This window comes from Thermobia domestica, chromosome 18, assembly GCF_964235325.1.
Source record: "Thermobia domestica chromosome 18, izTheDome1.hap1.1, whole genome shotgun sequence".
In the NCBI taxonomy this organism is placed as follows: domain Eukaryota; kingdom Metazoa; phylum Arthropoda; class Insecta; order Zygentoma; family Lepismatidae; genus Thermobia; species Thermobia domestica.
This window is the reverse complement of record NC_137471.1, coordinates 121,412,903-121,438,698: the sequence shown is the minus strand read 5'-3', so window position 1 is coordinate 121,438,698 and position 25,796 is coordinate 121,412,903. Positions and strand designations below refer to the sequence as shown.

Genomic DNA, 25,796 nt, shown 5'->3' with positions numbered 1-25,796 from the left:
TTTTGCTTGTATGTCAGCCTCCCTCCCTGGAAAAACCAAGCGGGCGTTACTGCTTAAACTACTGGTGTTTAATATTGTGTGAGCAGTGATTTCATGGTGTGGCCTGAGGATACTGCACCAGAACGACAAAATTTCCGTGGGCATTTCTCTGATTGGGCTTAACCTCTGGGAAACCAGTATTTTAGTAGTACTGTACTACTTACACTCGTTGCTTATTCAGTTTCTCCGGGGAGACTCTTCTGAAATCGTCAATGTGTATGCGTGTGTGTGTTTGGGCATATACCATCAGTTGTGAGGGGAACAAAGACGAGGGTCATTCAAATAGTTACAAGACTCATTTTATTATAGAACGCTATTCTCACAAAATTTTATTCACACTATGCATGAAACACTCTCATGTGAATGCATTTGTCCCATCTACTTTTGGAAAATAGCATGGAATCAGTTTTCCGAAAGCTTCTTTCAGGCACCCATCGAAAACTTGTTGAGGCTTTGAGTTAGTGTTGGGTAAATTACTTGTAAAAATGTAACGCGCTATAAGTTACTTTACTTTCCCTTACTGCATATCGTTAACAGTAAGCGAACGCTACTTCCCCTACAAAAGTAACTGTTACCCTACTTCGAAAGCAAGACAAGTAACGCGTTACATTTATGTCCGGAACTTCGAATATAATCATATACAAAAAACATTCTTTTCATTAAATTTTTCCTACTACTATCACTATTATTATTATTATTATTATTATTATTATTATTATTATTATTATTATTATTATTATTATTATTACTATTATTATTATTATTACTATTATTATTATTATTACTATTATTATTATTATTACACATTCTGATCTTTCCCGATCGTAATAAATGTTTAGAACTGTAGGTTGATGATAGTAGCGCTGCTATATCCCTTCATGCGGACAGTTTAGGCTTGCTCATCAGCGTTAATTATGGCACCCATCAAACATATCTACACTAATAGCAACAATAAACAATGAGCTATTATTGAAATGCTATACTGCACTGTAAAAAGAATTGTATGCGTAAACTGCAACTTTTGATCACTTCTTTTACATTTATATATTTGTGCAAAAGAAGGAGTGAGAAGCGTGTACAAAATGTGTGAGAAATGTGCACGACTTGCACCCTTGGAAGTTTCTGCACATTTCCCACACATTTTGTCACAATTGCACTCCTGTTGCACGCATATATATATATATATATATATATATATATATATATATATATATATATATATATATATATATATACTATATATATATATATATATATATATATGAAAAGAAGTAATTAAAAGTAGTTGCAATTTACGCGTACATGACTTTTAGGGATTATCCCAAAAAATGATCAAAAGATTGCGATCTTGGGCAAGAACTTTAAGAATGATTAAAAAAATGCATCAAAGGATTGCGATCTTGGCCAATAATTAGTTTTCGGATCAGGGATCACAAAATTTTTGATCGGCCTCTAAATTGAGTTTTCGTATTTTTTTACAGAATGAGCACATCATACAGAGTTTAGAGATAGTTTGGGTTCAATTGGATTCAATTGGCTAAGGATAAAAGTCAATGGAGAGCTTTTGTGAACGCGGCATCCCTAATAGCATGTTGGTTTGCAGCAAGTCTTTCATTATATTTGATTTTAACTTGCTAGACTTTCCGTGCACTGTACACCTGCTGCAGGCTTTTTGAAAGAGTTACCCGCAAATGTCGTAATTTGATTTTCACTTGCTAGATTTTACTTGCCTCGGAGGCCTGCTGGAACTTTGTAGCAAGTGTATCAGTTCTAGTTTCTACCAATAGGTGGCACAAGAGTCTAATCTTAAAAATCTCCCCGCCAGGTCGCCATATGTACAGCTGCTAAGTATAGGTAGAAGTGGATAATTAAGATAATTACGTAAGTATCCGGATGTAGAGATAATTTATATTTTAAACGTGTATTGTTTGACTAAGTTCTTGAGAAAAATATACTGAGTGTATGTTCGTATACAGTAAATGTTCGGTTTGTAAATGGCATTCAAAATTAATCAGTTTCTACAGCAGAATATGTCTTTATATGCGTAAAAACACACACACATATCTTAATTATCTGATATGAGCCGTAATTCCTACTGTCTATTTTCAGTTGTTACTATGAAGTGGACAATCAGGACAAAATAAAAAAAATTCAAAATAACTTATCACTGGTCCATCTCTATCATTATTCGATGTTACTATATATTGGTTAATAAAACCAATGTAAAAATATATTTTGTAACATTGGCTACAGTGTGACTTGTGTATTTAATATGTACTCGAACTCATGTTTAAATACTGTGCTACTGCAAGTGAAGATTTGCTGTGAAGTTTACTTGCATTATACCCTTGTGTACGGGAAGGTTCTAGATTACTGGTCCCCCATGTAGATTAGTAGCTGGGTAGGTTTTAAAGTTTATACATTTAACTTATACAGTATTGCAGAGCGAGCGTTAGCGAGTGAAGGCGGGTTAGAGCCTCGCAGGGCACGTTGTTTTCAGTCTTTATTACTGCTCTATGGGAAGGGGGACCAGTAATCTAGAACCTTGCGCTTGTGTACATTGATAGTTAATTGAATACTTATGCAATTGTAGCTTTTTGATCCTGATTTCCACTCCATTAAAATCGAGAACGGGGGAAAGATACCGATGGTAATTGCAAATAATGGCTTAACTTTAATTATTCCCCTCCACTATCAAAAAATCGAAATACTTAATTCACAGAGTACTATTACCTTTTAGATGTATCCCTGCTCTATCAAACCTACGAAAAAGTTCAAAAGCCTACTCAATTCACACAGTATTGCCGAGCGAACGAAGGTTCGTTAGTAGCCCCGCAACGCTCCTTGTGTTCTTGAAATTCATTACCGTGGTAGTAGTAGTAGTAGTGGTAAGAACTCGAAATTACCATTCCTTACCTCATTTCTCCTACAAATTTTGCAGATGTCTTGTCAAAATGGAGGGGAGTAACTAAAGTTAATCTAAAATAATGGAGAATTCTAGGAACGCCCCTCCAGTTTCACTGTGCAAAAAGCTGCGGCATTACTCGAGCAGACGGCTACAACAAATTTTCACACATTTATTGCGTTTTTCGATTTCTTCTTGCAGAGTATGCACTCTGAGCTAATGCATAAACCACGAACTAATTTGTGCTAGGTGGCCATTAAAAGCACGAATGCTATCTTACCGAGTCAGGGCAGGAACGCAGCAGGGGGCCCGAGCGGAGCGAAGGGTGCGTCTGTAGGGAGCAGGCGCGTCAGCGACGGGTGCATACGCATAAACAAGGATAGTGTAAAAATACATAAGACATCCGCAATAATTTTCACCTTCAAAAACACTTAAATAATTGTAATAGCTCTTACTTTCAAAGTGGCTTCACTGGTTTCCCAGGTACAAATGGCCCGCTGCGAGGAGAAATTCGTTTGTTTTGAATTTTTACTTCTTTTCCACACGTCACATAGTTGATTTTACGTTTTAACACACCATGACGCTGCAAAAACTTTATAATATGACACTCCTTATCACCCAAACGACATAAGTGTATTAACCGCCTGCACGGAACACCGACATATATTGCCACAAAAGTGCCGAAGCCACCCTTCCCCATCCTGCTTGCTCTGGGGCGAGGAGCAAGGTTCTAGAACTCTCTCCATTGAGTTGTAATAAACGTAGAAGCAACGTGCCCTGCGGGACTTCAAACGCGCTTTCACTCGCTCGGCAATAGTGCGTGTGGATTAAGTATTGATTTGTTGTACAGAAAGCAGCGAATCAGACTCACGTGAGAGGACCAGTGTTCTAAAACCTTCCCGGAACTAAGCTAATTGAAACTCGTAATTTGTTTGGGAACCATGGATCCGCTTCCAAATTACCCGAGGGCAAACAGAGGCCAAAGATGATCGAGTCACCATAGGACATCGGGAAGGGGGGCATGTGTTAATTTTAGTCAAAATTTTGACAAAATTACCATGCGAAATGGAGAATTTGTCGTTTGTATGCTTGATAATACGTGAAGATGTATTTGTTTCATAAGTGATGATGGAATTACTTAGCGGAATGTTACAGCATCGTTGAATTGTGGGAAGTTTCCGAGCGGTACGTGCTAATATTTAAGAACGACACCGCGTTTGTTAAATCGAACAGATATTGAACGAGGTCCAGCAAAAGGTGAACTATTTGTATTTTCCAAAATACACGGTAAATAATCATAGTGAGTTCTTTTAGCTACAATAACTCTTATCACATCTGTTTACACAGCACATTTAAATAAATAAATAATATGCTATGTATTAGCAGGGTTTGAAAAAACCCGGGCTTTTTTGAAAAAGCCCAACCCACCTGGGCCCATATGAGTTTTTTCGGGTTTAATTGGGGTTTTTCAGGTTTTTTCGAAATATTTCAATGCTTTTGGGCTAAAAGTGTTAAAATGTGATTTATATTTCAAGATTGTCATTGTCACAACTTGCAACAATTTTCTACTCACTGCTGTTTTGAAAAAATTGCTGTCATTTTGAAATTTTACATTAGATTCCCGAGAAAATCTGTACAGCAAATTTAGCGTAACTGTGCTTTTACTGTCGAAATTCCAACTTAAAAGACTGAAAATTGCGCTTCGTACCGTGGATACTCGCTGTTTTGAAAAAATGGCCGCCATTTTGATAATTTACGTTGGTATACCTCCAAAATCTATGCAGGAAATTTAGTGTGTCTCGTGCTTGTACTCTGAAAATTTTAAATTAAAAGGCCGGAAGTTGTACCCTGTTGTGTGTGTGGTAGAGGCAGTCAAACGAGTTGTTGGTTTTGTGTTTAACGTCCCTTTCAGAAGCGAGGCTATATGAGACGGGACCTATTCATTAACATGGAATCCGAACCACATGAACTTTTTCCGGGAACCAAACCAGGGTCTCCCACGCCGAAAACGCGTACACTAACCGCTTAGCCATGGAGCTCGGCAGACAAACGAACAAATATAGATCAAGTCATCCAGAAGCCTGACTGACGTTTGCCAAATATGAATACCAAAAGGGGTCTATTAATTTAAAACAAAGATACAATTCATCTTATATGAAATAAATAAATGTTTCAAAATGTTTTATATGAAATTAACATCTTCCAGCGTAAATGAACTTCCCATATTTTCTCCATAAGAATACGGACACAGTAGTAATTGCGTTACTTTGCCTAACTTTTTGGCCCCTGGGTCCCTGCCTCAGGACCCATGGTCCCTGGCCGGGGTCAATGACCTAGGGGTACCTAAGACCACCCCCTCTAAATTTTGGCAGGGGTACCTTGGCCCACCCCCTAAATTTTGGCAGGGGTACATAGGACCACCCCCCTTAAATTTTGGAAATTGCCAAATCTAAAAATTTGGTATGGTAGCCTAGGACCATAGTATGTACCTCTATTAGTATTGGGTGTCTATGTCGTTCCCTTTCATGGGTAAAAAATTGCCAAAAATAAAATTTCGGGGGTTTTTGACCTAATTTATCCCCTTGGATGAGGTATTATTACCCTATATGGTTGTATGGGCGTATACAGGGGTCCATTACCTTTCATAAGACATGGGTATATTAATGCACCCCTTGAAAAATTTGGGAGGGGTACCTTGGCCCACCCCTTAAATTTTGGAAATTGCCAAATTTCAACATTGGGTATTATAGTACAGGACCCTAATATGTATTATGAAAAATTTGGGTGGTCCACCTCATTCCCTTTTAGGGGTACATAGGACCACCCACCCCCCTTAAATTTTGGAAATTGCCAAATCTAAAAATTTGGTGTGGTAGCCTAGGACCATAGTATGTACCTCTATCAGTATTGGGTGTCTATGTCGTTCCCTTTCATGGATAAAAAATTGCCAAAAATTTAAATTTCGGGGGTTTTTGACCTAATTTATCTCCTTGGATGAGGTATTATTACCTTATATGATTATATGGTCATGTATAGGGGTCCATTACCTATCATAAGACATAGGTACATTTGTGCACCCCTTTAAATTTTTGGGAGGGGTACCTTGGCCCACCCCTTAAATTTTGGAAATTGACCAATTTAAACATTGGGTATTATGGTACAGGACCCTAATATGTATCATGATAAATTTGGGCGGTCCACCTCGTTCCCTTCCAGGGGCACAAAATTGCCAAAATATAAACGTAAGCAATACGTTATACCACGTGTTTGGTTTTTGGTCGATTTTATCCCCTTTGATGAGATGTTATTACCTTATATGGTTATATGGTCATGTATAGGGGTCCATTACCTTTCATAAGATATCGGTATATTTGTACAATCCTTTAAAAATTTGGGAGGGGTACTTTGGCCCACCCCCTTAAATTTTGGAAATTGCCCAATTTAAACATTTGGTATTATAGTACCGGACCTTAACATGTATTATGATAAATTTGGGTGGTCCACCTCGTTCCATTTTAGGGGTACAAAATTGTCAAAAATATAAACGTAAGCAATACGTTGTACCACGTGTTTGGTCTTTTTGCCCAATTTATCCTCTTGGATGAGGTTCTATTACCTTATATGGTTATATGGTTATGTATAGGGGTCTATTCCCTATCATAAGACATAGGTACATTTGTGCACTCCTTTAAAAATTTGGGAGGGGTACTTTGGCCCACCCCTTAAATTTTGGAAATTGCTCATTTTATATATTTGGTATTATAGTACTGGACCCTAACATGTATTATTATGATAAATTTGAGTGGTTCACCTCGTTCCCTTTTAGGGGTACTAAATTGCCAAATTTTAGTACAACCACGTGTTTGGTCTTTTGGCCCAATTTATCCTCTTGGATGAGGTCCTATTACCTTATATGGTTATATGGTCATGTATAGGGGTCCATTACCTATCATAAGACATAGGTACATTTGTGCACTCTTTAAATTTTTGGGAGGGGTACTTTGGCCCACCCCTTTAATTTTGGAAATTGCTCATTTTATATATTTGGTATTATAGTACTGGACCCTAACATGTATTATGATAAATTTGGGTAGTTCACCTTGTTCCCTTTCATGAGTAAAAAAAAAAATGCCAAATTTTACTACAACCACGTGTTTGGTATTTTGGTTCAATTTATCCTCTTGGATGAGGTCCTATTACCTTATATGATTATATGGTTATGTATATTGGTCCATTCCCTATTATAAGACATGGGTATATTGATGCACCCTTTAAAAAATTTGGGAGGGGTATCTTGACTCATCCACTCAGTTTTAGAAATTGATTAATATAAGCATTTGGTATCTTCGTACAGGTCTTCAATATGTACCACTATAAATTTGGATGGTCCACATCGTTCCCTTTCATGGGTAAAGAACTACCAAAAATCAAATTTCGGATGTTATTGACCCCTATTTAATACGTTATATGGTTTATTACCTCTATATGTTTATGTTCTCTTTTAAATTTGGGAATTATCAAATAACAAAATTCGGTAAACGTTTTCTAGGACCCATTGGTATTCCTCTTATGGCCAAATATTCAAAATTTAAAGGTTATTGACCGGCTTTATTATTGAATAAGTACAGGATTTATTACTTTTTCATAAGACACAGGTGTATTTGTGTACCAATCTTAAATTTTGGGAGGGGTACATTTCTTATTGTCATATCAATAATTGGTAATTTTTCTTTGGGTAAATCATTGTGAAATATGAGTATGATCACGTGATCAGTTATTGACCTATGATGGGATTAGGACATTGGTACATTTAAACTTTGTAGGATAATTTGAGAATGCGTCATTGGTATTGATTATTCCCCGCCAAATATAAACGTAAGCAATACGATGTACCACGTGATTGACCTTGATGAGGTAGTGTACAGGGATACATAGCTATCCTTATTGAATCTTATGACTCATAGTCTTAAGGGAATACATGCTACAACACTGGCAAAGTTATTGTTAATGCAATTTCATTGGTTGATCACTATCTTTCGTGCAATTTGATTGGTTGATCACTATCTTTCGTGCAATCTGATTGGTTGCTGATTTTCAAATCTTTGCTGTATCCAGTTTTAAGTTTTGTTTAACATTTAAAAATCTTGGTTTCGTTCAACATTTTGCACTCACTGATAAATATGATCAAAACCGTTTATTTGTTAATCGAATAGTTAAAAACCGGATAAAGTTTGGCGGTTAACCGTGAAACGTAAAATTTTTTAGTTTGAAATTTTTTTGTTTGAAAGTTTTTGTATGAAAACTCTTCTTTCAAAGTTCGGTTTGACATTTTTAAAAGTTTGTGCACTCGTTAGTAAAGAACCGGAACTGTTAGAACTAAAACCTCTGGCAACATTGTGGTGCAATAGTACACGTCAGAACATGGTGCAATAGTACACGTCAGAACATGACAATGAAACGTCATCAGTTTTGCATCATATATAAGTATCGTTCGCGTTAGTATTCATGATAACATCATCATGGCTACTTGTCTGCAGTTTCTAAACACACGTGATGTGATGAAATCATTTACCAAGATTACTGATTTACAACAGAATGTACCTTATAGAATCTTAGCTAGCCAAATGATCCCTACAAAGTTTGGATTAAGAATCGTAGTGAAGCTTGAAAATGATAAGAATATAATTTTACCAGCAAGATATTTACCCATGGAAGCATCGAAACAAGAAGAACTGCTGCGTTTCTTAAATACTGGATCTGTATCTTTATGCTATAAAAGACTCTTGGGTCGAAGTCAGCAATTTGAATTTAGTACACAGCCGGATTCGTCAGCAATTGTGATGAAATCATGAATTCAAACATCAACACGTCAGACATAGTTGTATGAATTTCGTTTGTCAGCATGACGTCAGTAACTGTGATGAAATCATGAATTCAAATGTCAGCACATTCCTTTCCAATGACGTCAGCCGTAGTTCTATAAATCAACCAATACCGTGAAATCATTTGAGCAAGTGCTTTTCAGGAGGAAAGATGTGTACTTCTAACGATAAAGAATTCATCTTTGCAAGCTATTATCCAATAAATATATTTCAAACAAAACATGTGATGATTGGTATCAGTGCTAGAACATTTGAACCAGTGATTCGATTGGGCAAAGCAGAACAATTTGGTGTACAACTGACCTGTGAAGAATGGCACGAATCGACCAAATGAACGATTATTTTCATGATGAGCTAAATGTGACCATAGTCAAATCATTAGGCTCAAATCATGAAGTGGTGCTGCGTACAGTCCTCGAAGAGAAGATGGTGCTGTTACGTAAAAAGAGTACATTCCATGTCCCACGCAACATGGTGTATCTAACGCAAACGGAATGGAACAAATTCATCAGCGTATTCCAGTGTGTGAAACATGCAGTGGAAGTGTGCAACAAAACAAGTATATTCCTGAAAAAGTACTATTTTGAAAAATGTGTTATGCATATTGTACAACATGTATCTAGATATTGTGATGGTTGTCAACATCGTTCGTGGGTGCATACCTGTATTGATAAACAGTTTATTTGTGATCAAATGAACATTGAGTTTCCACCAATTGATATCGCATTAGACCTTAAAAGACTTCAATTGGAATTAAAATTATATGCTAAAGACAAACTAGTGCAAGAAGTTCAAAATACATTGTATCGACAATATCCAGAACCACTAACTGGTATGGATGTATGTGGAGTGTAATAAAATGATCCATTTCAATGAATTGTGTTTTTTTTTTCATTTCAAGTACAACCCCATGTTCTGACGTGTACTATTGCATCATGAAAAAAAATATTGACAAAGGTTTTTGTTCTAAACAGTTCCGGTTCTTTACTAATGAGTGCACAATCTTTAAAAATGTCAAACCAAACTTTCAAACAAAATTTTTGAAACGAAAAAATTTGGAAACAAAATTTTCAAACGAAAAAAATTTCAAACGAAAAATTTTAAACAAAAAAATTGAAACAAAAAATTTACAAAAAAAATTTAAACAAACAAAATTTTGAAACAAAAATTTCAAACAAAAAATTTTTTCAAACAAAAATTTCAAACCAAAAGTTTCAAACAAAATTTTGAAACAAAATTTTCAAACAAAACTTTCGAAACAAAAATTTTTAAACTAAAAATATCACACGAAAAAATGTCAAACCAAAGTTTCAAACAAAAAATTCAAAAACTTTTTAAATGTTAAAACAAAACTGAATTCAGCAAAGATTTGAAACTCATCAACCAATCAGATTGCACGAAAGATAGTGATCAGCCAATCAGATTGCAGGAAAGATAGTGATCAGCCAATCAAATTGCATCAACAATAACTTTGCCAGTGTTGTAGCATGTATTCCCTTAAGACTATGAGTCATAAGTTTCAATAAGGTTAGCTATGTATCCCTGTACACTACCTCATCAAGGTCAATCACGTGGTACAACGTCTTGCTTACGTTTATATTTGGCTGTAATAATCAATACCAATGACGCATTCTCAAATTATCCTACAAAGTTTCAATGTACCAATGTCCTGGACTCCTAATCCCATCATAGGTCAATAACTGATCACGTGATCACAATGATTTACCCAAAGAACATTTACCAATTATTGATATGACAATAAGAAATGTACCCCCTCCCAAAATTTAAGATTGGTACACAAATACACCTGTGTCTTATGAAAAAAGTAATAAATCCTGTACTTATTCAATAATAAAGCCGGTCAATAACATTTAAATTTTGAATATTTGGCCATAAGAGGAACACCAATGGGTCCTAGAAAACGTTTACCGAATTTTGTTATTTGATAATTCCCAAATTTAAAAGGGAACATAAACATATAAAGGTAATAAACCATATAACGTGCTAAATAGGTGTCAATAACCTCCGAAATTCGATTTTTGGTAGTTCTTTACCCATGAAAGGGAACGATGTGGACCATCCAAATTTATAGTGGTACATATTGAAGTCCTGTACTATGATACCAAATGCTTATATTAAAACAATTTCTAAAACCGAGTGGATGAGCCAAGATACCCCTCCCAAATTTTTCAAGGGGTGCGTCAATGTACCCATGTCTTATGATAGGAAATGAACCCATATACATGACCATATAACCATATAAGGTAATAGAACCCCATCAAAGGGAAGAAATTGGGCCAAAAACCAAACGCATGGTACAACATATTGCTTATGTTTATGTTTTAGTAATTTTTACCCATGAAAGGGAACAAGATGGACCACCCAAATTTATCATGATACATGTTGAGGTCATGTACTATGATACCGAATGCTTAAATTGGAAAATTTCCAAAATTTAAGGGGATATGGAATGGACCCCTATACATGATCATATAACCATATAAGGTAATAGGACCTCATCCAAGGGGATAAATTGAGCCAAAACCAAACACGTGGTTGTACTAAAATTTGGCAATTTCGTACCCATCAAAGGAAACGTGGTGAACCACCCAAATTTATAGTAATATATATTAGGGTTCTATACTATAATACCAAACATGTAAAAAGGGGCAATTTCAAAAATTAAAGGGGTGGGCCAAAGTACCCCTCCCAAATTTTTAAAGGAGTGCACAAATGTACCTATGTCTTATGATAGGGAATAGACCCCTATACATAACCATATAACCATATAAGGTAATAGAACCTCATCCAAGGGGATAACTTAGGTCAAACCAAACACGTGGTACAACGTATTGCTTACGTTTATATTTTGACAATTTTGTACCTCTAGAAGGAAACGAGGTGGACCATCCAAATTTATCATAATACATGTTAGGATCCGGTACTATAATACCAAATGTTTAAATTGGGCAATTTCCAAAATTTAAGGGGTGGGCCAAAGTACCCCTCCCAAATTTTTAAAGGACTGCACAAATATACCCATATCTTATGAAAGGTAATGGACCCCTATACATGACCATATAACTATATAGGATAATAACACCTCATCAAAGGGAATAAAATCGACCAAAAACCAAACACGTGGTATAACGTATTGCTTACGTTTATATTTTGGCAATTTTGTACCCCTAGAAGGGAATGAGGTGGACCGCCCAAATTTATCACGATACATATTAGGGTCCTGTGCTATAATACCCAATGTTTAAATTGGTCAATTTCCAAAATTTAAGGGGTGGGCCAAGGTACCCCTCCCTAATTTTTAAAGGAGTGCACAAATATACCCATATCTTATGAAAGGTAATGGACCCCTGTATACGCCCATATAACTATATAAGGTAATAACACCTCATCCAAGGGGATAAATTAGGTCAAAAAACCCCGAAATTTGAATTTTTGGCAATTTTTTAGCCATGAAAGGGAACGACATAGACACCCAATACTGATAGAGGTACATACTATGGTCCTAGGCTACCATACCAAATTTTTAGATTTGGCAATTTCCAAAATTTAAGGGGGGGTCCTATGTACCCCTGCCAAAATTTAGGGGGTGGGCCATCCAAAAAATTTAAAGGGGTGCACAAATGTACCTATGTCTTATGAAAGGAATGGACCCCTATACATGACCATATAATCATATAAGGTAATAGGACCTCATCCAAGGAGATAAATTAGGTCGAAAACCAAACACGTGGTACAACGTATTGCTTACGTTTATATTTTGGCAATTTTGTACCCCTAGAAGGGAATGAGGTGGACCACCCAAATTCATCATGATACATATTAGGGTCCTGTACTATAACACCCAATGTTGAAATTGGTCAATTTCCAAAATTTAAGGGGTGGGCCATGGTACCCCTCCCAAATTTTTCAAGGGGTGCATTAATATACCCATGTCGTATGAAAGGTAATGAACCCTTGTATACGCCCATATAACTATATAGGGTAATAACACCTCATCCAAGGGGATAAATTAGGCCAAAAACCCCCGAAATTTGAATTTTTGGCAATTTTTTACCCATAAAAGGGAACGACATAGACACCCAATACTGATAGAGGTACATACTGTGGTCCTAGGCTACCACACCAAATTTTTAAATTTGGCAATTTCCAAAATTTAAGGGGGTGGTCCTATGTACCCCTGCCAAAATTTAGGGGGTGGGGCATGGTACCCCTGCCAAATTTTAGAGGGGTTGGTCCTAGGTACCCCTAGGTCATTGACCCCTGGCCAAGGTCATTGACCTTTGACGTATGACGTCACAAAAATTTTGCTGACTCAGTTGCATATAACGGGGCCCCTACTACTGACACCTCAGATCCCCCCTCAACTTTCCAAGACAGTGCAATGAACTGTAGTCTGGTTATGAACAAAAGTATAATAGGCCGCCGTGGCTCAGTGGTAGAGCGTTCACCTCTGGTGCATGGGGTCCCTAGTTCGATATCAGCTCGCGCGAAGTGAGCTTTGTGGTGGACAAACACCTTGTGCGTGGGTTTTCTGGGAATCTCACGTTTCCTCCCACTTTCTTCATTCCGTCATTTCATTCATTTCACATCATCACCGTCACCTTGAGCATAGCAGGCATAACCGTGAGACTAAAACTAAAAGATTTTTTTTTTAAAGAATATAATAAGCGAAAGTTCACTAAGCACCGGGTGCTTTTCTCTCTTCGTACCCTGCAATTAATTGTACGGACTGAAGATGCCTAAAAACTTAAGATGTGCTATAAAAATGCTTTATAGGAAAACAATATGCAAATTATTTAAATCAATGGTACAATCTGCCTTCAATATTCTTCGCGCGTTTAGCAATATTTATTTACATGGCTGTATTTGCCAAAATTACGTTCGTCAGTTTAATCTGATGAAAAGCTGATTTTTCTCCTTGTGTCGCGTGTAATTGTCAGGACCAGATTTACATTTTTCTAAGACCTGGACCAAAGCAGAATTCTGTACCCTAGCCTCTGAAAAAGATTATACTTCTTGTTAACTTATCTAATGTGTTGCTGGAGAAAATGTTAGTCATCTTCCCTGTGTTTGTAAATGTAGAAACACTCAAAGCCATTTTTTTTTATGTTCCGGAAATTATCCGAGTTTCCATTAAATGCAATGGAAAAAGTAGCATTGCAAATTTCGCTCGCTATCAAATCGGATTTCGCCCTCTATCAGGGTGGTGTAATAACTTCCTCGAAACAGTTACCTGCAACAGCCCACTGTTCATTAACTAATTACAGGATTTCCAGCCAGTCAGAATTTTTTTTTCACTTTTCGAATAAGCTGATATTGATAGCAGAAATGGAACGGAGTTAAAATACGGAACATTTCCCTGTCACGACTAAATTTACGGGGACGCGGGACACTCAGGCCCAAAAACGAGACGTATGGCAGGCTTAAGCGTAAAATAAATAGTTTTGTTGTTGAAATATTCATTTACGATCCTTCTGCGTTTAATTTCCCGAGCACTTCTTTCACGGCGTGTATATCAAAACTTCCATTAGTGCGGAAATTTGAACTCAGCACTTGAAATAGTAAGCAGTGCATAGTCTTCGAAACCCCGAGCATTAAGCTTCTTAAATTTGACAAGAATTTTTACGCTATTGCTGGTGTTGATTCTACAGAATGCTTATTTGAAGAGTAGCAACAAATGACTGAACTAAACTGTTATTGTTGGAGAACCAAATTTTAGTTGAAGAAACTTGTGTTTTACATCAAAAGTAAGAAATAATACTAGTAGTTTTACTAATGTATTTACATGTGTACTAATAGTACCGGCACCTATGACCTTAAACCCGTCAAACGTATGAGTGATAGTGTCCCTCGGTGTCGCCAAGTCGACGAGCATACTATTCACGGAAAATATTTTCGAAAGTACAAAATCGCTTATTTTACTTCAAATAGGCTATAAGCATAACCCATACATTAATTTATTGTATAACTATCTCAAGCTAAGATAAGTTAAAAAAAATTCCTTTAGTGCATTCAGAACTTTGTAAAGGTCTTATGTTATTGTATGCCTTAACGTGAAAGCCTCTAATTCGCCCAAGGAAAGTCTAAAATCTGATGAAAATCACTTACAATGTGATCACCTTAGTTGTACCAATAATATACTAACAAATAGGTCAAAAACCCAGGTGGGTTTTAAATGGGTTTTTTCAGGCGGGTCCAACCCGAAAAAACCCACCGGGTTTTTTCGGGCTGCGCCCGCTTGGGCAAACCCTGTGTATTAGTTACAAGTTTTCATCTATTTTGTCGCATAGGGTGACCCTTTCTTTCCACCATCAATTCGATGGCATTCTTGATAAGAACATACTGTTTGACAGTGACATAATCTGGCGCGTTCAAGTAGTTCGGCAACCATCGTATCGTTTGACACAGAATGGCATTCTAATATGCGCTTGTAGTTTTACAATTTATTAATATTTTATATTTTTTTTAAAAAAAAGCTTTACTTTCATTTGAAAAGAATTAAAGGAAGTCTGAAACAAATACCTTATAACCCTCTGTACTAGCACCTATCCAAGACGCGGAGCCGCCTCCGCATAAACCCATCTTTTTTAAAGTTAATTTTGTGGACTGTCTCATCAGACCCTTACAGGCTTATGGGATATAATACTGCCATATTCTTCTCTGAGTACGGGGCCGCAGTGTCTCAGCGATAGTGTTCACCTCTTGTGCGTGGGGTCTGGTTCTATTCCAGCTTGCGTTAAGTGGGCTTTGTGGTGAACAAACACCGTGTGTAAGGGTTTTCTCTTGGTTCTCCCGTTTCCTCCCACTTTCTTCATTTCATCATTTCATTCTTATCATCACCGTCTCCCTTAGCCTCGGAGAAAAGTTTTGGGACGTTAAACTCAATATTTAATTTCATTCTCTGAGGACAGGAGTCTTTGCTTAAATACTTCGGGTACTGAAGTACCATTTTTTGTTGATATCTGAAAGTCAATAATCGAAACAACTTCCGCAACGTTATACGAGAGTCGGTACTATTGAACTGTAGCATTTTCTTCAATACAAGTGTGGACAACTTTTTTTTTTTTTTTATAAAGGAAAACGGAATAGTAGAATACATTATCTGCCAATAATCGATTTGTTACTTTCATTCTTATTAAAAGTTCGTTTCATTCGTATTTAAAGTTATATAGCCTGATCTCTTTCATTATTACTACTACTCAGCTGATGATGTAGGGATAGTGTGTCTGGTTCCTAAGCATCGTTCGGTAGGTTGAGCGTGGGCACCAAGCTTGCTCCGGGCAGCCGTCTTGACTGAAGTTTTCCTAGTTTCTCAGTGCCACCAGGCGAATGCCAAAAAGTACCTTTATAAGGCCATAACTGCTGCATTTCAAGATCCTTGACCTTCCCCTTTCCCTAAGGATTGTATGCGTAAAGGAGTAGAGAAATTTTATTCAATTTATTATTACTATCTCAATTATTTATATATTGGGACCAGAGGGGATGTGGGAAAAAAATTGTCGGAGCTGATCTTTGATTTGTAATCTTTAGTTGGGCCGAATGACTTCTTGATATGTCTTCAAGTTCCCAGGTGTGGCAAAACCAAGATGTCAACTAAATCTAATATGGCCGTCACTCTGTCACTCAGGTTTACTGTTTCTCTCTGTAACTTGGAGATTTAAAGCACATACAGTGGCTAAATCTCAACAGAACACATTACATATTATGCTGGGTCAACCAAAGAACGTTTGTTTGTTTTTCGTATAGTGTAAAAATTTAACTGTTACATTGTGTTGGGGAATTCTGCTGGACTTCAGTTGGTCGAATTCGACCCTTAATTGGTAATCCCTAACGGGCAAGTTTGGCTGACATATTTCTGAAGGGCCCTATTGTGTTTGCCTGGCTACAGTATCTTTATTAGCTGTTGTCACTCGGATGGTTAAGCCATTTTCCTGTCAGCTCCATTAAAATAGGCGTGGTAAAAATCTGGGTGAATAAGAGCCATAATGTTTTTTTCTCGTAATAACGGTTAACCTTCCGATTTTGATATGCCAAATCCCTGTAGGTGCAAATTATTTGAACGGGTGAGATTAAGAAGGGAAAGATTCCACATAACCAAACTTTTGGGAAACTGAAAAAAACTTCATAGTAACCAAACAAATAGTCACAGGAAGAAACGTACTATTGGAAAGTTGCTCCTTATAACCTTAAGTAAAATATACGAAAAAGTGTTTTACCATTACATTCTTATTACGGTTATTATATGCGTTTAAAAACGGTGGAATCTTTCCCTTTTTAATCTCAACAGACTTAGATGTCGAAAAAAGTAAAGAAAAACGTATTTATGAGCTTGAAACTGTTCCTTACTTATTGTTAAACCAACAAAAATAATCAAAATTAAACATTATTCACATATGTTATAAAAATAAAATACATGAGATATTGGTTTGTGCCTTTGTACACTGTTTCTATTACTACTCACTGTCCTCACTCTCATGCTCATGAGTAGGCCACTCTAAAAGTTTATTGTAAAACACTATGGCTTGTTCTGGCACATATTGAACTACTTTGGCAACATCCTCGAGTTTCTTCCTTTTTATGGGAACGATTCCATTATATGCCTTTTCAACAGAAGGGTCTGCTTCACCACCTTTGTATAGTTTAAAAACTTCAGTTTGTAGCCCGTCTATAAAAGTGTAAGCTCTAACATATCCCCTTTTTGCTGCTGTGTTAAGTGTTAAGTGTTTGTAGGTACTGGTTTTAAAAGTCCGTTTGGTTCGAACACTAGCACAAGTCTTTTTGAAAAATGTCGGCCACCATCCTTTGAAGTTCAGAATTTGTTCGTTTGAAACGGATTTCACCTGAAACAAAGGCTGCTTGGTTTCTGCAGTACTAATCATATCGTTGTATTGATCAGGGGAATAAATCCTATCGTGGCGTTACATGGATCTCTTAATAACACCAAAGTTCCGGTCGCAGGGGAGAAAACTGTGTCCTCTAATGGGGAAAACTGTGTCCTCTCATGTACTTCATTAAATCGCCTAATGATAGTAAGAAACAGGAACAATCTCACCAAAGTGTGATTGCTGTTTAGCCTGGGACATGAGTCACTGAACACGTATAGAGTTTTTACTTGAGGGTCAACACTGTTGTTTATATAGTCATACAATAAAGAACACACCTCGTTTGCTCCTTTCTTTGCAACTCCTTCATGATAGGTGTACTGTACATATTAGCTTCTTCATTTCCTAAACTATGAACACAAAACACGTAATGCCATAACTTCCTTAAATAGAACATTTCTTGAACAGGTATGCACGGCAAAGGAAGATTTTGCATAAAATCAAAGCAGATTCCATGTACGTCATTTCTTTTAGGGCATAGCTCAGTTGCTTCTTCCATTTCTTTGTAAAACTTGCTCTTCTTTTATAAACCATCAATTCAGCTAAAGCGACCCGTTTAGCGTTGTCATTCAATGTCGATGATGATATTTTTGTATTTAGGTCCTCACACGTTGAACACACGTCAACTTGCGGCCTACCGAATCGGTACCCATAATTTTCCTTGTAATAAGTTAAAAAGTACTCATATTTTATTATGTCTTTTAGTTCTGGATGCTTTTCCAGAAGCATTTTATGCTTCTTTGTGCATGTCAGCCCAGCCTCTAAATATGTAACAGGATTTGAAGAATAGTGGGAGGTTTTTTGGGGTAAGACTCGATGTGTTTCTTTAGCACTATTAAAACATCATTGGGAAATTTCTTATGGTTATCGTGGTTTCCTCTCATGAACATACTGGAGTGCCTACCGAGTAGGATAAATTGAGACTACCACATGTCCGCGCAACGGACCTTAACTCGGCAATATTAATCGATCATATTTTCTATAAAAAGCAATTACAACACTCGTACTAATAGAGTTAGATAAATATGAACTAGAGGAACTGCATATGTGGAGCCTCTAACAGTGACAACACGGACCTTTCCTAGGAAATAACCGGAAACTGGCCTCAATTTGAACAAATTCCGTTCCATAGCAAAACAATACGAACTTCACATACCTAGGCACTCCAGTATGTTCTTATTTAGCTCCATGGCTGAGTATAAGAAGGGAAAGATTCCTGGAATGTTTCCTTTCTTAAGCTCAGCCAAATTTTTCACGTGCTCCTATGTCATAATGATGAAAGGAATCTTTCCGTTTTTCATGCCAAAATATATGTCTTAATTAAAGAAACAAAATGGCTATTTCAACTCATTTTGACAAAAAAGTGGAATCTTTCCCTTCTTAATCTCACCGATTCATTTTTTTAAGGAGTGTAAGTAACGTCATGAACCGAGGATCAAACCTGGGACCTTCGAGCATACGTCCGATGTGCTACCAACTGCGCAGCCAATCGATCCACTTCTCAACCACATAACTTCCACTCTATAAAAAGTTGTATACATTCTCTTTATTGTTAGTTTCCTTTTTTCTCTACGTAATTACATTCACCAAGCTTTTTGTTGCTGGTGTAACTTTTATTGTAAACTAAGATTATTCTATATATACAGTATATATATACCTTAGAAATCTAAAAAGGAACAGGGTAGTGGTAGCTCATATAATTTCACGGAATGTATACGCTTTGTGAACGTTACAATTTATTCAACTTTACACTGACGTAAATTAAATTACCTGTTGCAGGACATGAATCGTTCTCGAATCGACAGTGGAGTATTCTACAACAGTGGATGATAGATTTATCAAACAGTGTAAACAATCTGAATAAAAAGGTGAATAATATTCTAAGCAGTAAGGCTGTATCAGAAGAAGACGAGAATGGCGACCATTTTGCTTCTTTGGGCGTGCTACCGTTGAAAACATTGGAAGACTTCCATAAGTTTGAACAACAGTTGAAGGACAACTCTAAACTCAGATTGAAATTGGTAAGCAACATTTTTCTTTGAATGTAGCTGTGTGTATATTATATTGTATTATACTGAGATCCTAATTCTACAGGTATTCACCTGTTCATCGATATGTCAGGCGTTGCTTTTTATTTTATATTTATAGGGTATACCTTTCTAGCTTGAAGTGAATGCTACTTTCTTTGATCTATGTTTTTTTATTTACTAATAGAAGTCATGGGGAACCTCTCCGATATTTCGTTCTCTCATACAGTCTGAAACTACTTGGCACATACATTATGTGCTTCCCATCTAATGCTGTATGGTAAACCGTATTCCTCAAAGTACTGTTTACGTGGGCCTGTTCGAACAAGTTGCCCATGGTGGCTCAGTAGTAGAGTGCTCACTTCTAGTTTCAAGGATCCGTGTTCGATCGCAGCCCCTGTCAACATCGTGCTCGTGGGATTTATCGGGGCTTTCCCATTTCCTTCTACTTTCTCATTCCACCATTCCTTTCATCCATCCTTTGTCGTCTCCTTCACCCTAAGCTGGCACAACCATGGGGAGCTAAACTAAATATTTCGTTTCATTTCGCTTAATTTCTTTTTGAAGCAATGTTAGCCTTAAACAGTCGACGGAATTGATTGAAAGTTAATTTTAAAAGGTGTGGAGCGTTGGGTAATCATTCGCTAGGTTGTGAGTTCTAATTACATTTATAGTCATCCTGATTTTTTTTAAAAGTTTTTTATAGTTCCACGTAGACATTTCCGAAGTGCATCACTGAGAAGAAACGAGGGCTTAGTAAACCCAAGATTTTTTTGAGTTCGACAGTTTCCACTATAGCTTGAAAAACAGAAGGGCAAAGATTGGCACGTGGGAATTGTCCAATCAAATTTATTAGTGCCTAATACATTATGGAATACTTCTATCTTTCTTTTGTAGATGCTAGTGATAACATGAGCAACAAGCACCATATTGTTGACATAAGTATTGTATATTATTATTATGATGATGATTGTTTGAAAGTTTGCTCATGTCATGTAAGCTGCGTACTAGATTTTTACGAATAGAATTGGATCATGCTTATTTTTAGGCAAATACGATATTTTATTTCTGTAGATATTTTTAGTTTACTAGAAAAGTGAAAAGATAACTAATAGTTGAAACCTCTGTATAGTCTTTCTTAAACAGGTTAATGATCTAGCTTCTTCTGTTGCATGCCTGCAAAACCTGCAGAAGCTTATTCGGAAATAATTTCTCTATTGAAAATTTTTATTACATTACCGAGCTCCAGTTCCTTTACTGTTGCTTGAAAAGGGCAAGAAACTATCTCCGATTTTCAGTTTCTGCTGATGGCCTTCACTCGTAATGATTTTATTTGTGCACCGAAAAAGAGAGAGCTTATATACCAGATGGCTCTACGAATAGATGGCAGAAACCTCTCTGTATTTTTTTTTAACTTGGTTCAAAATTTCAGAGAAGGAAGCTCATAACCATGTAAAGGGTTCTATTTATTTTTTATATTCTCCATTTTTAAAATCAGTTGACTGATTCGTGATTAGCAAATAATTCAACAGTGAAATTGTTGCAGGAATGAACAAAATAGAAAATCACAATACACTACGCCTTAAATCCTTTATGTGGATAGGAACAGCCTTCTCTGCAAGCTTATACTCTCTAGGTTTAAATTTGTAATAGCCACTTTTATTTAATGTGAGTGGGAAAAACACGTTTTAGAGGAAAAAGATAGTTCTTAATATGACGACTTTAGTCTCTTACATGTAATATGTAAGCTTGTAGTTGCTTATTGTGAAAAATAGAAGCATTAAATATCTGCATTTTTTCAGGTTCAAATGTTAATCAGTACTGGTGGTCGTGATGAGAAGACGCTCATCAATAATATGCTCCGACGCCTCTTACATGATGAATTGGCCCAGATGTTCACGTTAAGTGGGAGATCGACGAAGAAATTGGATAAGAAAGCGTTCATTGGGACACAAATTGGGAATATTGTATTACGTAAGTACTTTATATAAAATTTTCTTTATACTGATACCTATAAATCTCACTGCTCCGATTGGACTACCTGATGAGGTTTCCCCTTATGTCTTTAGTTCCAGCAGACGAATGATAGGGTGGTAGATTCTGGGACTCTGCCTGTCCACATCCTTCCCTTCCCTTATCCCGGCCTGAGCCTTAGATACCCAAGAGGTAGAAATACATTCTTTCAAGTTTAGTTTGTGAATATGTCTAAGATTTTAAAAGGTGAGGGCAGTAAGCTATGCATTTTAAAATTTTTGAAAGATTTTGCAACTTTGTTATGCTATCACCCACATCGTATATTGCACCAAGACACCAACATGGCAATTCTTCATTAAGATATCAGGTAGGTGTTGCTGAAAGAAACTGAAATAATTGCTGGGAGTAAATTAACTTTGGAACATCGTTGATTCTTGACGCTACATTCGAATTATTGAATTAGGCAGCTATTTAGCGTGATTTTATTTTAAATAAATATTGAAATTGTTGTCATGACTTATGACTTAACCCTCGTATTAAAAGAGGTTCCAGAAAAATATTAAATGTAGTTTTAAAATATTTATATAGGATTGCGCTTTACTTACCAGAAGGAAGACATTTTTCAGTTTTACCTATATATTGTCTGTTTACCAGAAATGTGGAAATATCTGCAAATTTGTGTAGCTATCAATATCGGGCCTGATTTTTTAGTCGTAATTTTTAACAAATGACAAACCTGTAAGACGAGTCCGAGTTTCTTTCAACAAAATGTGTCGTTGGCAGTTTAAATTTTTCCTATTCTTTTTGTTACTTTATACGTAGGACGACCTTTGGCTCTTAGAAGTTGTCTGTTGCCGTTTAAATAAGTTTTCGGGGCCAATTTACTGCTGAAATATTCGCTTGTCGCCTGCGGTGACGTTAGGGTTGGGAAGTGCTTTCTCCCATGTACAACAATGATCCGGTAACTTACCTTGATTCGAGGCTTTGTTTGCCTTTAGAGGCGCGTCAATATTGTCACTAACGAAGACGTAAACACATCCGCTTCTAACTCGAAAATACGAATTTGAGAGAAAAATCCATATATATATATATATATATATATATATATATATATATATATATATATATAAATGAAGGTCCGATTATCGAAATTCGAGGAAAAACTTGCGAGTTTTTCTCGCTTTTAGAATTTCAAATTTGATCTTTCTTTGAAAAATAGAATCGTGGGAAGCGCTCTCATATAAATCAAATAATAAATCTTTATATACTAATGATAGTGCTCTCCACGCTTTTCCCTTCGAAAGTTCTTTTTTTAAATTTTTATTTTATTTTTAAACTTGTTTTGCATAGTTGTTTGTAAGAATTTATATTTTAATTCTCACAGCCAATAGAACTACATATTGTATGAATAAATTTTATATTTTTTTTTGAGCTATAGTTTACAGTTTGTAAACTCTGCAGCAATGTCCGTGGTGTTTACCTTGTATTTTTCATTTAAAATGAGAAAAACAAAGGGATGGAATTAACTCCATGTCCAAGCTGCTTTGTACAATATGAATAAATAATTCCAGATCTTTCTGTCCTTACGAAAAAATGTGAATATATTGATGTAGTCTTGTTCATAAAATTTCGTCCTTACCAGTGTCTTGCATTGCTGTGTATACTTAAATAAATTTTTTTAAAATTAATTATTTCTGTTTTGAGATGCGTGTAAGAAAGTGTACATTAGTACTACTGATGAGAAAGTGAAAGAAAACATAGGCGATTGGCTGCACCAAGCTAAAACTAGGTTGACTAGGCTGTAAGTAGTATGCAATTTTATAATTGATGGGTTTGTAAATTAAAACTAGATTTTGGGTTTCGTAAAAGGAAACTAGACTGGATATTTAATAGATTTCTTAATCGCGTCAGCGAATGATAGATCCCTGTATTATAACGCAAATGCCACCTATAATGCAGCCCTTTATTACACACTTAAAGAAATCTTTAATAATTGTCAAATATCATATAAGGGTAATACGTACTTCTGCTTTGTAGTAAAAGCTATGCGTTTCGCTTCTTTAAGCTGATTCGTTGAATGGCTCGAGGGCTGATTAGATACGCAGTAAATCTGTTTAAAATATTGTCGAGGACCCAAGTTTTGTCCTCGAGTGTACCAGCTAGATTCAGAAGGATGATGAAGTCGGAGTGTAGTACTGAATTACAAGATGGTCATACAGGTGTGTTATTTAGAATTGAATTTAGAAACAAAAGTAACAAACAGGGCCTCTTTTATCAATTTGTAAGAATGAAACGGAAACACACTTGAGAATAGGTGATTGTTTGAAGACAAAGAATATAGTAAGTTGACTGGACATTCATGAAGTCACGTTTAGGTTTCTTAAACTGAACATTTCAAGAATACAAGACTCGGAGAAGAAACAATAGGTGACGAAGATAACACGAGACAGTGTTGTCCACCACAAAGAAATTATTAAAATCCCTGAAAAGGAAACACAGGGGCTCATTCTGGTTCATTTTGCTCACTCTAACTCATTCTGTTCATTCGCGCTTATTTCCCTCAGTCGGATTCGGATTCTTAAGATCTCAGTCTCTACACCAAACTACAGTCTCTCCATGTCCATTTATAACCTGTAGCAGTACAGTAAACAACTCTATTGAACCGAGTACCTCAAGGAGCGGATTCAACGTCTTTACCGCCAATGCAATGGGACAGCAGACGTAGAAGATACAAAAGATGCCAGTGTTTATTAACCCTCAAGAAACCTAAACTGTGTACTGAATGTCTCATTCCTTTAAACAATTACACGTTCTAAGTCTCAGTTATTAGAAACAATCACAGTCTTTAATCATTCACTTCTCAAACAAATCACCAGAATTTAGAAATAAAATATCTAGCCAGAGAAAGAAAAAAAGGTTTAGTTTGTATATAATATATTAGATCGGGATAGCGTTGATAGATACTACTTATACAAGATTTAAGATATAAGGTAAAACGCTGAGATAGTGATGAAGATATTGCACAAGCTGCGTGGGTGGACAATATATCGTAGTAGGCAGTATTTCTAGTAGAACACTCGAAATATAAAAGTAAACTCCAGTAGACACCTTGATTACAGACATTGTGGAATTAATAAAGCGAAAACTACTTTTAAATTAATTTAATGAAATATGTAATGAATTTATAATATAAGAAATTGACGGTGTGCATTTTCTTTTATATTTCAGTAAGGAGAAGCAGCAAAAAGAGGAAGCAGCTGCAGTTGGTGGGGAACAAGTGGAAGAATTAACGTAGTACTTTGAAAAGCAAATTTTGTATTACATATTTAGCCCATGGACGAAAAAAAAGTTAACTAACAAGGGCAAAATATAATTAATGAAACTAAGTTAAGTGTTGTTCATTTATATTATTAAGAATACTTTCCTTATAATATTGAAGTATTAATTTCTTTTATGTTTTTATTTAATTTCCTTTAGAATATGAACACGAGCCTATAAAAGTCGAAATATTTTTAAATAGACATGAAAAGAGTTAAAATCACCGGAAAACATTCCAGTTTTCACCCTCCGACGTGTGCTGTTAAGTTAGAAAAGTATTTCTTGCTGTAACGTAAGTCTAGGGTGAGCTTTTTCAACATCAAAGGTATAAAAAAAAAGAGGGGGGGGTATTCTAGAGTCTTATTGATGCATCCATTCACAGAAGATCAAGGTTTATGCACTAGCGTTTAGTTATAGTTTTGTCGAGGAATTCCATGTGGTTGGATTATAACTGCTATAATCAGGAAGCTTACACACATGTTAAAACTGTTTTAACGAACCACAATGCAGATACAAATAATAACTTGATTTTTCACGGTTACAGCAAAAGAATTTTTAGATTATTTTGTCACATTTTGCTGTTGCAGAATTTTAGGCCATATTGTCATTTTCTTTGATATCAATTGGATTCTTTATGAGTGTAAGTTTGCATGCAGTACCTTCTGCAAGCGTTTCAATTCCATAAGTCATGTGTAAGTCACCAGGCAGTGGCGAGATGAGCATTAACCTTCGCGGCCTAGACTTTCCA

At 36.2% G+C, this 25,796-nt stretch overlaps 2 protein-coding genes across 3 annotated transcripts in view; both read left to right on the top strand.

Moving 5' to 3' along the window:
• LOC145676029 (uncharacterized) overlaps positions 1-19,748 on the top strand; it is a 41,217-nt gene extending 21,469 nt beyond the window's left edge. Inside the window, exon 3 of the mRNA XM_081746878.1 lies at positions 19,622-19,748. The gene's annotated coding sequence lies outside the window, so the exon portion shown is untranslated. The remainder of the gene's footprint in view (positions 1-19,621) is intronic.
• LOC145676030 (uncharacterized) lies at positions 1,838-25,109 on the top strand. 2 transcript variants are annotated; one of them, XM_081746879.1, is made up of 5 exons: positions 1,838-1,920; positions 19,509-19,750; positions 21,559-21,730; positions 23,435-23,531; positions 24,959-25,109. In XM_081746879.1, exons 2-5 carry the CDS (start codon positions 19,556-19,558, stop codon positions 25,023-25,025), a joined length of 531 nt encoding a protein of 176 aa, XP_081603005.1. In that variant the 5' UTR covers positions 1,838-1,920; positions 19,509-19,555; the 3' UTR covers positions 25,026-25,109. The 2 variants fall into 2 exon arrangements, with proteins under 2 accessions (XP_081603005.1, XP_081603006.1); XM_081746880.1 differs by lacking the exon at positions 23,435-23,531.
• Positions 25,110-25,796: the final 687 nt, after the last annotated feature.